Here is a 12537-nt window from a genome sequence, read left to right as displayed (position 1 = left end):
CCCCTTTCCTTTGTGCTACTAAGAGCACCACTTTCTATTGTAGGGCAAAGGCTATCTGTGTCACAGGCACGGCTAAATGCCTTTTCAGTAAGTTTCCTCTTGTGGGAATCCTTGCCCCCTCTCTGGGGTTCCGAGGTAGAAGGGGAGTCCCCATCAGAGTGGGGGAAAAAACAGTCACTACAGGGGTCTCCCGCTTCCTCTTAACCAATGCCGCATCCACCGCCTCCCTCACAGAGGTCCTTAGTTCCTCCTCTAAATATCTTTTAATAGATTATTCCATGAATTCTTTGATTGTCTGGGTTTCGGGTTTAGTGCCCAGCATTTCAGGCATGATACAATCAAGGATTAAATTAAGGGTTAAACCATGACTCAAGTGGTTCCTTCAACTGTTGCAGATGTAACCACTGTGGCTTTCAAGTTGACCTTTGTTTTTTCAGGCAAAGCAATAAAGGATCCCTGATGCGACTGTCATTCTTGGCTTGCAGGCGTCCTTTTTCTACAAAAGATGCAATACCGCTAGGCTACGAGCCTTCGTATCTAAGCTGTTTATAGGCAACACAATAATTCCCGGGAAACTCGTAAAGACGCGAACAGTACCTTCATGGCTACAAAGGCTGTTTTGGAAATCCCTTTAAGAGAAGGGCAGCGCTTAATTTGTAAAATATGAAGTGCAGGTGCTTAAATGTTTGTCGGAGGCCACACCGACTTTTCTCTGGCTCTACCCACTTCCTTCGCTGGCTCCACCCACTTACTCACATCGCATCATCAAAAAATCTGCAACCTTGAACTTTTCTTCAAAGGATTCAAAATCAGCCTCAGAACCTTGCCACCCAAAAGAACATACATAAAAATCATCTAACATTCTCCAAGAAAACAGAGTTGATTTCTCAAAGCACTTCATTTATTATTTCATGGACAGCCAAATGTTCTCTACAGAAAATAACATCCATGGTGACTTCAGCACTAAGAGGAAAAAGAGAAACAAGAAGTGTTCCTTCAACATCAATATTCATGTGAAGAAATTCAACTTTTACTGACCCACTAACACCCACCTCCCACAAAGCCAGAAAAACACTAGAGTCATCTTTGTCCCTTTCATCTAACTTTTGCAGAGACCATCAAGGTCAACGGCCCTATCATCGCCTCTACCCTTTCAATATAACACAAGTGAACCCATATCACACTATCCAAAAATGTCCAAAGAAGATCCTGAAAAAAACTCCTAACAAATAAGCCAAAAAGTTCTAGGGGCCCACCTCAGCCAGGCACTAGAAAACATTGAACACTTCACTGATGTCAACTCCCATGTAAAAGAATATATCACAAAAATCTAACCACACAAATAAAAGCACCTCATTAGCCATCAAAAAACATCTTTGAATGGCAAGCAATGCATTCTTTTGAGACAAATCAAACAAACATATTACAACCTAGGAAAAAGAAGCATCAGCGGTGCACCGAAAGAACAAATAAATATTGACACTCTTTCTGGTGGATACTCTAACTGCAGAATCCTCACATTAAAATATACCCTGGGCACCACAATAGGTCCAGAGAAATTCATAGCATTGCTGAGGTACACTGTTATGTTGCCATGTGGCTTCACTTCGTCCCTCGACCGCCCCGGAAATGATATAGTGGAGTCACGGTTGCATTCCACCTTACTTCACCCTCATATGCGAAGTGTGAACAACAGTTGGTAACAGTGTGCTGATAACTAACTTGGGAACTCTTAAGTTGTTAAAAGAAAAGAGAAAGTTGAGATGGGAGGGCAGCGAGGCATCTGAGGTTAAAAAATTAACCAGAAAGAGTGTGACTTTAGGTAACGTATCCTGCCAGTCATGGATCATCGTATTTTGGGATTTTCTTTGTGAAAATAAAAAAAAAGAAAACTGTTCAAACAGTGAAATGCAGCAGCAGGAACTGCCTTGACAGTGGTTACTGCAAATGCATTCTAAATGACCGCCTGCTTGGCAATCATTTATAAATGTGGCGAGTGGTCCCTCGACCAGGAGGATATGGTAAATTACTCCATCCCCCAGACAGAACAATGGCCTGTCCATCCATTTATGAATAAGCCCCTGAGTAACATATGTTATTGCTCTACACATTTGTTCAATAATAACAACCTGTAAATTTTATCTTTTCGTGACAATACTAATGTGATAAGCAGAGGTTTCCATCCCACTACACAAGGCAAGGAACATATTTGATAACTGGAAGCATGACTGTCTACTACTGCTGTGTCTTTGTAGACCATCTACTCTGGCTTTTTCTGCCTCACATGAGTTCAGCACTGTGCATTATTGGGAACTACGTCTAGAAACGTCAACAATTTGAGTACAAATATTTGTACTTTCCCTTAGAGAGTTCAATTTCTGTTTTCTTGTAACTTGTAAAGCCTCACATGTATTCTTTATTTTGCAGGGCTATAAAAAACAAACAAAAATCATAAATGAGCCTGCCCATATCTTGCACCCACAGGAGGGAGGGAAGGTGTGCAAGGGAGGGGATGTGTTTCAATTAGTTATACATCACTAATCAAAAAAAAATCCTAAAGCATGAATCCAACAGTTAAACCATGGTTATCATTGATCCACATGGGAGAGGTCAAGAAAAACATATGTCAAACAAAACAATTTACATGAAAAGAGACTCCCGTAATGATTATTATTATCAAACTGGGGTTAGGAGTTCTTGATTGTAGATGATGGTCTACGTTTCGACCCAAAGGTGTAGGACTGTGGATCCTTACTCGCGGGTCTTCATCAGGACGTGAGGGGGGGGGGTGAGGGTGAAGTGGGGCTGGTTCCTAGGCACAAAATTAAAGAACGCTAAATTACTTAAACCGGTCTCAAAAAAGTCCCGACATAGTCATTCAAAAAGAAACGGAGACCCGTAAGGGTATTTAAAGTATGAAAAGGAAGAATAAAAAGATTTAAAAAGAGGTTAAATATACTAAGGATGAACTTGGGACAACCCAATGGACTTATTTTATGTTACCTGGCGAGGCAGGTAGAGAAAACGGCCTGCCCGTCGGGCGTGGTCCGTATCCGGGCGGTGCCTTTGTCCAGTGTGGTATTGTCTGGAAATCACAATGGAAAAACTAATATTAAAATAACAGCCCCAAAATGAGTACTCCGTTTGGCAGAAGGTCTGGGGCGTTAGCATGGGGGGCCTACCTTATTTAATAGCGGTACATATGAGGGAGGGTCCCCGTAAGAAAGGTGTATTGTCAGAAGCATACACAAATTACTAAGAACAATTAAACAAAATTTTTTCACAAACTTATTGGAGTGGTAATAATGATTTATTACCAAACAAAGCGTTGTTTTCAAAATTAATAACAGTTGTATCAATTAATATTTTGCGAAAAAGCCCCAAAGGGGGGAAGGGAAGGAGAGAGTGCTCAAAAGGAGTGATAAGAATTAGAAGATTAACACAATATACAAGAATAACACAGCATTCCAGTTTTCTTGACAATGTAAGGATAATTCAAAATATCATGGCCAAACAATCAGACCAAAATTACACCATTACAATAAATCATATTCGCAAGGCACTTCTGATTGCTAGATTTGATCGGGGATGTGCCGGAATACAAACAGAGAAAAGTCGACGTTTCGACCCCTATCAACAGGCTCATTAAAGTCCTTTCACGGGGTCTTCATCAGGACGTCACACTGGGAAAGTGAGGGAGGGGGGCCAGTTCTGTGAAGAAGAATGTTTCACTTTAGTATATAGTAAGGACGGCAAATCATCCTAAAAACTATAACAACGAGTGGAATGATAATTAAAATAAATTACCATGGGGTACGGCCAAGACTGGCTCAGTACATGGATGGGACGCCACGCTAGGGAGTCGTGGTCTGTCGTCAGTGGCAAAGAACTACGCTACAGAGGAGATAAAAACAAAGGTGTCAGCGGACTGATATGTCCCAAGGGTTTATACAACAGAATATAAAACAATCTCTTGGAAAATAAGGCAGAGCCCTGAGAGGGTCCTAGGGCCTTATTACCAAAATAACCCCATGAGAGGGTAGTTACGGTAAAATAGAGTAGTACCTCTGAGGTCAGATGGAACGTCACGAGTAGGTGGGTAATTAAAATTTCAGCTTTTAAGTCCGCAATTTCCTTACTTAAGGAGACTACCTGTTCCGCAGCTGTCTCCACTCCCAGCACCATCCAGTGCCGGGAGCAGTTGTTTGCCACGTAGCTAAAACCCTCTTTAAATTTTGGCACGTCAACAAATATCACAGGCTCGATTTTAATTTGCAATCCCACCGGGATTATGTTCTCTTGCAAATACCTCGTAAAGAGGTGCCCATGGAGTCGTGTTCTGATAAGTTTCTTCTCTAATCTTTCAAGACGAGCTATCTTATCATTTAGGGTGATGTCAATTGGGGGGACAGAAGTAGAGAGAAAAGTAGTTGACAAATCCTTTGTGAGCTGATTAATATACTCCTCTGTATATGAAAGTAATTCTGATTCCACCATGGTATAAGTAAACTTAATTTAGGAAAACCTCGCAGGTCAACACCTGCTCAGAAAGTGTTACAGAAAAGGGGGTTAAACCCAAAAGTCACGGGGACCTGGGCGCTATGCGGTACATATGAGGGAGGGTCCCCGTAAGAAAGGTGTATTGTCAGAAGCATACACAAATTACTAAGAACAATTAAACAACATTTTTTCACAAACTTATTGGAGTGGTAATAATGATTTATTACCAAACAAAGCGTTGTTTTCAAAATTAATAACAGTTGTATCAATTAATATTTTGCGAAAAAGCCCCAAAGGGGGGAAGGGAAGGAGAGAGTGCTCAAAAGGAGTGATAAGAATTAGAAGATTAACACAATACACAAGAATAACACAGCATTCCAGTTTTCTTGACAATGTAAGGATAATTCAAAATATCATGGCCAAACAATCAGACCAAAATTACACCATTACAATAAATCATATTCGCAAGGCACTTCTGATTGCTAGATTTGATCGGGGATGTGCCGGAATACAAACAGAGAAAAGTCGACGTTTCGACCCCTATCAACAGGCTCGTTAAAGTCCTTTCACGGGGTCTTCATCAGGACGTCACACTGGGAAAGTGAGGGAGGGGGGCCAGTTCTGTGAAGAAGAATGTTTCACTTTAGTATATAGTAAGGACGGCAAATCATCCTAAAAACTATAACAACGAGTGGAATGATAATTAAAATAAATTACCATGGGGTACGGCCAAGACTGGCTCAGTACATGGATGGGACGCCACGCTAGGGAGTCGTGGTCTGTCGTCAGTGGCAAAGAACTACGCTACAGAGGAGATAAAAACAAAGGTGTCAGCGGACTGATATGTCCCAAGGGTTTATACAACAGAATATAAAACAATCTCTTGGAAAATAAGGCAGAGCCATGAGAGGGTCCTAGGGCCTTATTACCAAAATAACCCCATGAGAGGGTAGTTACGGTAAAATAGAGTAGTACCTCTGAGGTCAGATGGAACGTCACGAGTAGGTGGGTAATTAAAATTTCAGCTTTTAAGTCCGCAATTTCCTTACTTAAGGAGACTACCTGTTCCGCAGCTGTCTCCACTCCCAGCACCATCCAGTGCCGGGAGCAGTTGTTTGCCACGTAGCTAAAACCCTCTTTAAATTTTGGCACGTCAACAAATATCACAGGCTCGATTTTAATTTGCAATCCCACCGGGATTATGTTCTCTTGCAAATACCTCGTAAAGAGGTGCCCATGGAGTCGTGTTCTGATAAGTTTCTTCTCTAATCTTTCAAGACGAGCTATCTTATCATTTAGGGTGATGTCAATTGGGGGGACAGAAGTAGAGAGAAAAGTAGTTGACAAATCCTTTGTGAGCTGATTAATATACTCCTCTGTATATGAAAGTAATTCTGATTCCACCATGGTATAAGTAAACTTAATTTAGGAAAACCTCGCAGGTCAACACCTGCTCAGAAAGTGTTACAGAAAAGGGGGTTAAACCCAAAAGTCACGGGGACCTGGGCGCTATGCGGTACATATGAGGGAGGGTCCCCGTAAGAAAGGTGTATTGTCAGAAGCATACACAAATTACTAAGAACAATTAAACAAAATTTTTTCACAAACTTATTGGAGTGGTAATAATGATTTATTACCAAACAAAGCGTTGTTTTCAAAATTAATAACAGTTGTATCAATTAATATTTTGCGAAAAAGCCCCAAAGGGGGGAAGGGAAGGAGAGAGTGCTCAAAAGGAGTGATAAGAATTAGAAGATTAACACAATACACAAGAATAACACAGCATTCCAGTTTTCTTGACAATGTAAGGATAATTCAAAATATCATGGCCAAACAATCAGACCAAAATTACACCATTACAATAAATCATATTCGCAAGGCACTTCTGATTGCTAGATTTGATCGGGGATGTGCCGGAATACAAACAGAGAAAAGTCGACGTTTCGACCCCTATCAACAGGCTCATTAAAGTCCTTTCACGGGGTCTTCATCAGGACGTCACACTGGGAAAGTGAGGGAGGGGGGCCAGTTCTGTGAAGAAGAATGTTTCACTTTAGTATATAGTAAGGATGGCAAATCACCCTAAAAACTATAACAACGAGTGGAATGATAATTAAAATAAATTACCATGGGGTACGGCCAAGACTGGCTCAGTACATGGATGGGACGCCACGCTAGGGAGTCGTGGTCTGTCGTCAGTGGCAAAGAACTACGCTACAGAGGAGATAAAAACAAAGGTGTCAGCGGACTGATATGTCCCAAGGGTTTATACAACAGAATATAAAACAATCTCTTGGAAAATAAGGCAGAGCCCTGAGAGGGTCCTAGGGCCTTATTACCAAAATAACCCCATGAGAGGGTAGTTACGGTAAAATAGAGTAGTACCTCTGAGGTCAGATGGAACGTCACGAGTAGGTGGGTAATTAAAATTTCAGCTTTTAAGTCCGCAATTTCCTTACTTAAGGAGACTACCTGTTCCGCAGCTGTCTCCACTCCCAGCACCATCCAGTGCCGGGAGCAGTTGTTTGCCACGTAGCTAAAACCCTCTTTAAATTTTGGCACGTCAACAAATATCACAGGCTCGATTAAAATCGAGCCTGTGATATTTGTTGACGTGGTGCGGAACAGGTAGTCTCCTTAAGTAAGGAAATTGCGGACTTAAAAGCTGAAATTTTAATTACCCACCTACTCGTGACGTTCCATCTGACCTCAGAGGTACTACTCTATTTTACCGTAACTACCCTCTCATGGGGTTATTTTGGTAATAAGGCCCTAGGACCCTCTCAGGGCTCTGCCTTATTTTCCAAGAGATTGTTTTATATTCTGTTGTATAAACCCTTGGGACATATCAGTCCGCTGACACCTTTGTTTTTATCTCCTCTGTAGCGTAGTTCTTTGCCACTGACGACAGACCACGACTCCCTAGCGTGGCGTCCCATCCATGTACTGAGCCAGTCTTGGCCGTACCCCATGGTAATTTATTTTAATTATCATTCCACTCGTTGTTATAGTTTTTAGGATGATTTGCCGTCCTTACTATATACTAAAGTGAAACATTCTTCTTCACAGAACTGGCCCCCCTCCCTCACTTTCCCAGTGTGACGTACTGATGAAGACCCCGTGAAAGGACTTTAATGAGCCTGTTGATAGGGGTCGAAACGTCGACTTTTCTCTGTTTGTATTCCGGCACATCCCCGATCAAATCTAGCAATCAGAAGTGCCTTGCGAATATGATTTATTGTAATGGTGTAATTTTGGTCTGATTGTTTGGCCATGATATTTTGAATTATCCTTACATTGTCAAGAAAACTGGAATGCTGTGTTATTCTTGTATATTGTGTTAATCTTCTAATTCTTATCACTCCTTTTGAGCACTCTCTCCTTCCCTTCCCCCCTTTGGGGCTTTTTCGCAAAATATTAATTGATACAACTGTTATTAATTTTGAAAACAACGCTTTGTTTGGTAATAAATCATTATTACCACTCCAATAAGTTTGTGAAAAATTTTTGTTTAATTGTTCTTAGTAATTTGTGTATGCTTCTGACAATACACCTTTCTTACGGGGACCCTCCCTCATATGTACCGCATAGCGCCCAGGTCCCCGTGACTTTTGGGTTTAACCCCCTTTTCTGTAACAATACCTTATTTAATAGACACTGAGGTGTAGATCACCGATCTTGCCGTCGTGCCTTGGTGTATTCAAAATTCTCTAAATTTACAATGCGATCGTGCCACGTCTGAAAAACACCGAAAATTAAAACGGAGTTATAGTCATCGGACAGAAGAGGTATGACTGGTGGGCACACCATTACTTATACTCTGGCACTCACCCGATGGAGAAACGATAAAGTTTCAAGGAAGGAACAGTCGGGCGTCTCAGCGCGTCTCCTAGTTAAGGATTAATTTTCTCCGTGTCAGTGTGTTCCATAAAATAATCAGGCACACTCGTCAACCATCTGTAAGACACCGATTATCGAGAGGTGTTAGGAGTAAACGCATGGCTCGATTCTAGGAAAAACGGATTAGAGCCGCTGCTGCTCTAAGAAACTCACCCGAGGTGATCAAAGCCGAGCCTGGGAGCCGGCGTCTCTCCGCGTCTGTCTGCAACTAGGAAGTGCTGCCCAGGTAACCGGGGTAGATTTCTAGACTCCTAGAGGAAAGACTCAAACGTGTTGCTAGGTTACCTGGTAGCGTCCAGTGTGAGGTGTGGGGAGGAAAGACTCCCATTAAGTTTTGTCGCAGAATGTATCAATTAAATCGACAGAACGTCAGGATGGAAAAATCGGACGTTTAAAAGAAAAACTTATGTTCAACAGATGCTGGCTCATCATGGTTTGCGTGGACCTGCTAGCAACGCGGTCAGAAACGCTCGCCTGATTAACCACACCTACAGCTGTCAAGCTATTGGATGCAGGAAGAGTTACATTACTACAAACCACTTGGAAGAAACGGAGTCGCGGACCTGCCATACATGGCGGTCAGGCGCACAATATTCCGAAAAGGATTAATCATGAGAGCAGTCACAAAATGTACATTCCTTGTTCCCATTGTGAAGGATGGTGGTCATACATTCATTTTCCTATACAGCAGGAAGACATTCTTATATTGCAGAATGTATCATTATGTCCAACAACATGCAAGTTACTGAATACAGGAAAAATTGTAGTCGCGGACCTGCCAAGGCACGGCGGTCAGGCGCTCAATATTCCAAAAAGGGGTACAAATTAAATGAAGAAGGACGTACAATCCTTAGTACCACTGTAACAACATGATAGTCATACACTCATTTAAGCAAACTTGTGTTACCGATTATACCATTTTGTCATCCATTTGTGGTGGTACTCTACTGGCGCGGACCTGCCAGACATGGTAGTCAAGCGCTCATAGGTCATTAAAGGCACTCAGAAAACTAAATGGATGAAATTTTTTTTGACTTATTGGAAGGAATTCAGAGAGCAATGAGTGTGAGGGGTCCCAGATATGTATAGACACCCACCAATGTGTGGAACATTGACATGGTTCACAGGGTTGCCATTTGTGCAAAACTACTCTCAGATTCATTCAAACCCATAGTGACTGAATCAAAAAATCGGATCCATTTTATCTCCCTTACATTAAGGACCGGTTCTACACTACCGCCCCTCGGGCCTAATCTGACCTGTTCCAAAATTGTCCACTTCAGACTTTCCGGGGGGTGATTGTTTGCATTGCAGTGGTCAACCAAAGGGGCACCTACGACCTTGCACCTAACACGGCTGCAGTGCTGCAGGAAGCGTACTTTGACTCGTTGTTGTGTCTGTCCCACATATATCAAGTCACAGGGGCATATTATACAGTATACCACATTGGTGGAATTACAGTTGGTGTGAGACTTGAGAGGAACTTGGTGTTGTTTGTGGCTGAAGATCTTAGTCTGAATCATATTTGGACAGGCTTTACAAGAACCACATCGATAGTGTCCCACAATAGGAGGCAAATTCCACATGGTAGCAATTGATGGTGCATCCGGAGTCGTGAGGAAAGAGCGCACCACGTGATCTCGAATGTTCCTTGCCTTTTTAAAGGCGTGAAGGGGCGGGCACTCAGTATTGAGATCCTCAGATATCAGATTCCAATATTTGTTGATAGTTTTCTTCACCATATTACTTTTTGTGGAGAAAGTTGTTACACAGATAAGACGTTCCTCCTTATTGTTCGATTTCTCTCCTGATTGTAGTAGAGTTTCCCTGGGGTTGAACCATGCTCTTTTCATGGCTTTCTTGACCAATCGCCTTGGGTATCCGCGTTCTAGTAGTCTTTCCATTAGTATTGCTGATTGTTCCATGTAGTCCTCCTTCCTACTGCAGTTACGGCGGATCCGCAAAAACTGGCCGAATGGGAGGTTATCGCGGAGGCCCCTAGGGTGATGGCTAGAGTACAAAAGTAAAGAATTTCTCTCCGTGGGTTTTCTGAAAAGGGTAGTTTGAAGGGTCTCATTATCCACAAAGATTGTTAAGTCCAAAAAGTCGATGGACTTCTTATCAAATTTGATGGTGAATTTTATATCGGGAGACCTATCATTGAGCCAGTTGAAAAAGGTGGTGATTTCATCCTCGGTTCCTGACCAGATGCAAATGATATCGTCTATATATCTCATCCACATGTGTATTTGAGATCTGAATGGGTTGGCCTTGGTGAGTATAAAAGTATCTTCGTACATAGACATGAAGATTATGGCCAGATCCGGGGCAAAGGCCGCCCCCATCGCCACACCCTTGGTCTGAAGATAAAAGCAATTCTGGAAGATGAAAAAATTCCTCATCATTGCAATCTTGAGTAATAAGATAATGAATGATGTGGGTACCCGGACGGGTGCCTCCCGTTTGTCAAGTGCAATTGTCATTGCCACAAGGGCCTCCTCCTGGGGTATGCTAGTGTACAGTGACACAATGTCGCATGTTGCCAAGAGATGTCGGGTAGAGTCATATGGATGTCCATCGATCAGGTTGATGGTATGAGTGGTGTCCCTCAGATATGTTGTTGTGGCCTCCGTCAGTGGTTTTAGGAAGAAATCTATATACCTACAGAGAGGTTCCAGCAGTGAACCACATCCAGAAACGATGGGCCGTCCCGGGGGCTGTTGGAGATCCTTATGGACTTTCGGTAAAGTGTAAATGGTGGGGAGTCGGGGGTGCTTCTGGTTCAAGTACTGGAATTCGTGTTCTGTAAGAAACCCTTGTTGTAGACCATCTTGTGTGACCCTCAGAATTTCAGCCATAAGATCTTTAGATGGATCACCATCCAATTGTTTGTAACTGATCCCGTCGTTTAATTGTCGCAGAATTTCCCTCGTGTAGTTGTCCAGGTCCTGGACTACAATGGCGCCGCCCTTGTCAGCGGGTTTGACAACTATCTCGGTGTTGTTCCTTAGAGATTTAAGTGCGAACTTTTCAGCTCTGCTAGTGTTGTGTTTAACAAATTTCTTGTCTTCCAGGATTGTCTTTACATCGCGTAGTACTAGACTTTCGTATGCCAAGATGCGTTGGGTCATGGCATACGTAGATGGTACAAATGTAGACGGCGTCCTTAGGTTCGTTGTTGACGAGGATTGTTGATAAGGCTTGTCCTTAAAAAAATATCTAAGTCTTATCTTCCTAAAGAACCTGTGGAGTTCGACCACAGTGTTGAAGGCATCCGGTATGGAAGTGGGAACAAAGGATAAACCACGGCTTAACACTTTCGTTTCATCCTCCTTGAGAGTGTACTTTGAGATGTTGATCACAGGGGAGGTCTTCTCTACCATCTGTAGTTCTTCCTGCGGGTGGATCTTTCCCCGTGTTCCTCTTTGGGGAAGCTCACCTGCTTCGTGCCTCTCCCTCTCCCGGAGTCCCACTCCTGGCCCGCATTGAATTGGCCTCTGCCAGTTCCCCTGTCCCAGTTGTTCCCTCTGCCCCGTGGGGGTCTCCATCCTCCCTGTCCTAAAAAAGGGGGTTGGTACGATGGACCGTAGGAGTCCTGGTATCCGTATGCACCACTGGGACCAGCTCGATCTGAGTCCTCACCCGAACTATACGAGGAATCTGAGAAAGTTGTGAAGTTCCGCCTGCCCCGGTAGGACCCGCGGCCCCGATTTGTAAATCTCCCTTGGTTGTCTTGTCTGTAGTATTCGTCCTGCAGATAGGGATATGTTCTTTTTTTGTCATACGACTTTACATCGCGGGCTAATTTTTCAAGTTTCTTCTTTATTGTGGTAGTTTCAAAGTCCTGTAGGGTAGCCACCAATTTTGTCAATGCCTCTTTGGAGTTAGTAAGAGTGGAATCCCCACTTATCTCGGCTTTGAGGTCCGCTATCTGCTTGGTTAGAATGGCAATTTGTTCGCTAGCTGTTTCAATGCCGAGGACCATCCAATGTCGCGAACAATTGTTCGCGACAAAACTGAAACCTTCTCGGAACTTGGGAACGTCAATAAAAATTGCAGGTTCGACTTTAACCTGTAGGCCTACAGGGATGATGTTGGATTGCAGACACTGTGCTAAGAAATGCCCATGGAGTTTGG

General features: G+C 42.9%; 1 protein-coding gene across 1 annotated transcript in view; it reads right to left on the bottom strand.

The window, feature by feature from the left end:
* HCRTR1 (hypocretin receptor 1) overlaps positions 1–11948 on the bottom strand; it is an 89241-nt gene extending 77293 nt beyond the window's left edge. The window contains exon 1 of the mRNA XM_078682092.1: positions 10845–11948. Coding sequence (XP_078538218.1) covers positions 10845–11948 — 1104 coding nt within the window. The remainder of the gene's footprint in view (positions 1–10844) is intronic.
* Between the last annotated feature and the right edge of the window lie 589 nt (positions 11949–12537).

The sequence above is a fragment of the Lissotriton helveticus genome, chromosome 3_1 (genome assembly GCF_964261635.1).
Source record: "Lissotriton helveticus chromosome 3_1, aLisHel1.1, whole genome shotgun sequence".
Classification (NCBI taxonomy): domain Eukaryota; kingdom Metazoa; phylum Chordata; class Amphibia; order Caudata; family Salamandridae; genus Lissotriton; species Lissotriton helveticus.
Note: the sequence above shows the minus strand (reverse complement) of the source record. Positions and strands in the feature narration are given on the sequence as shown.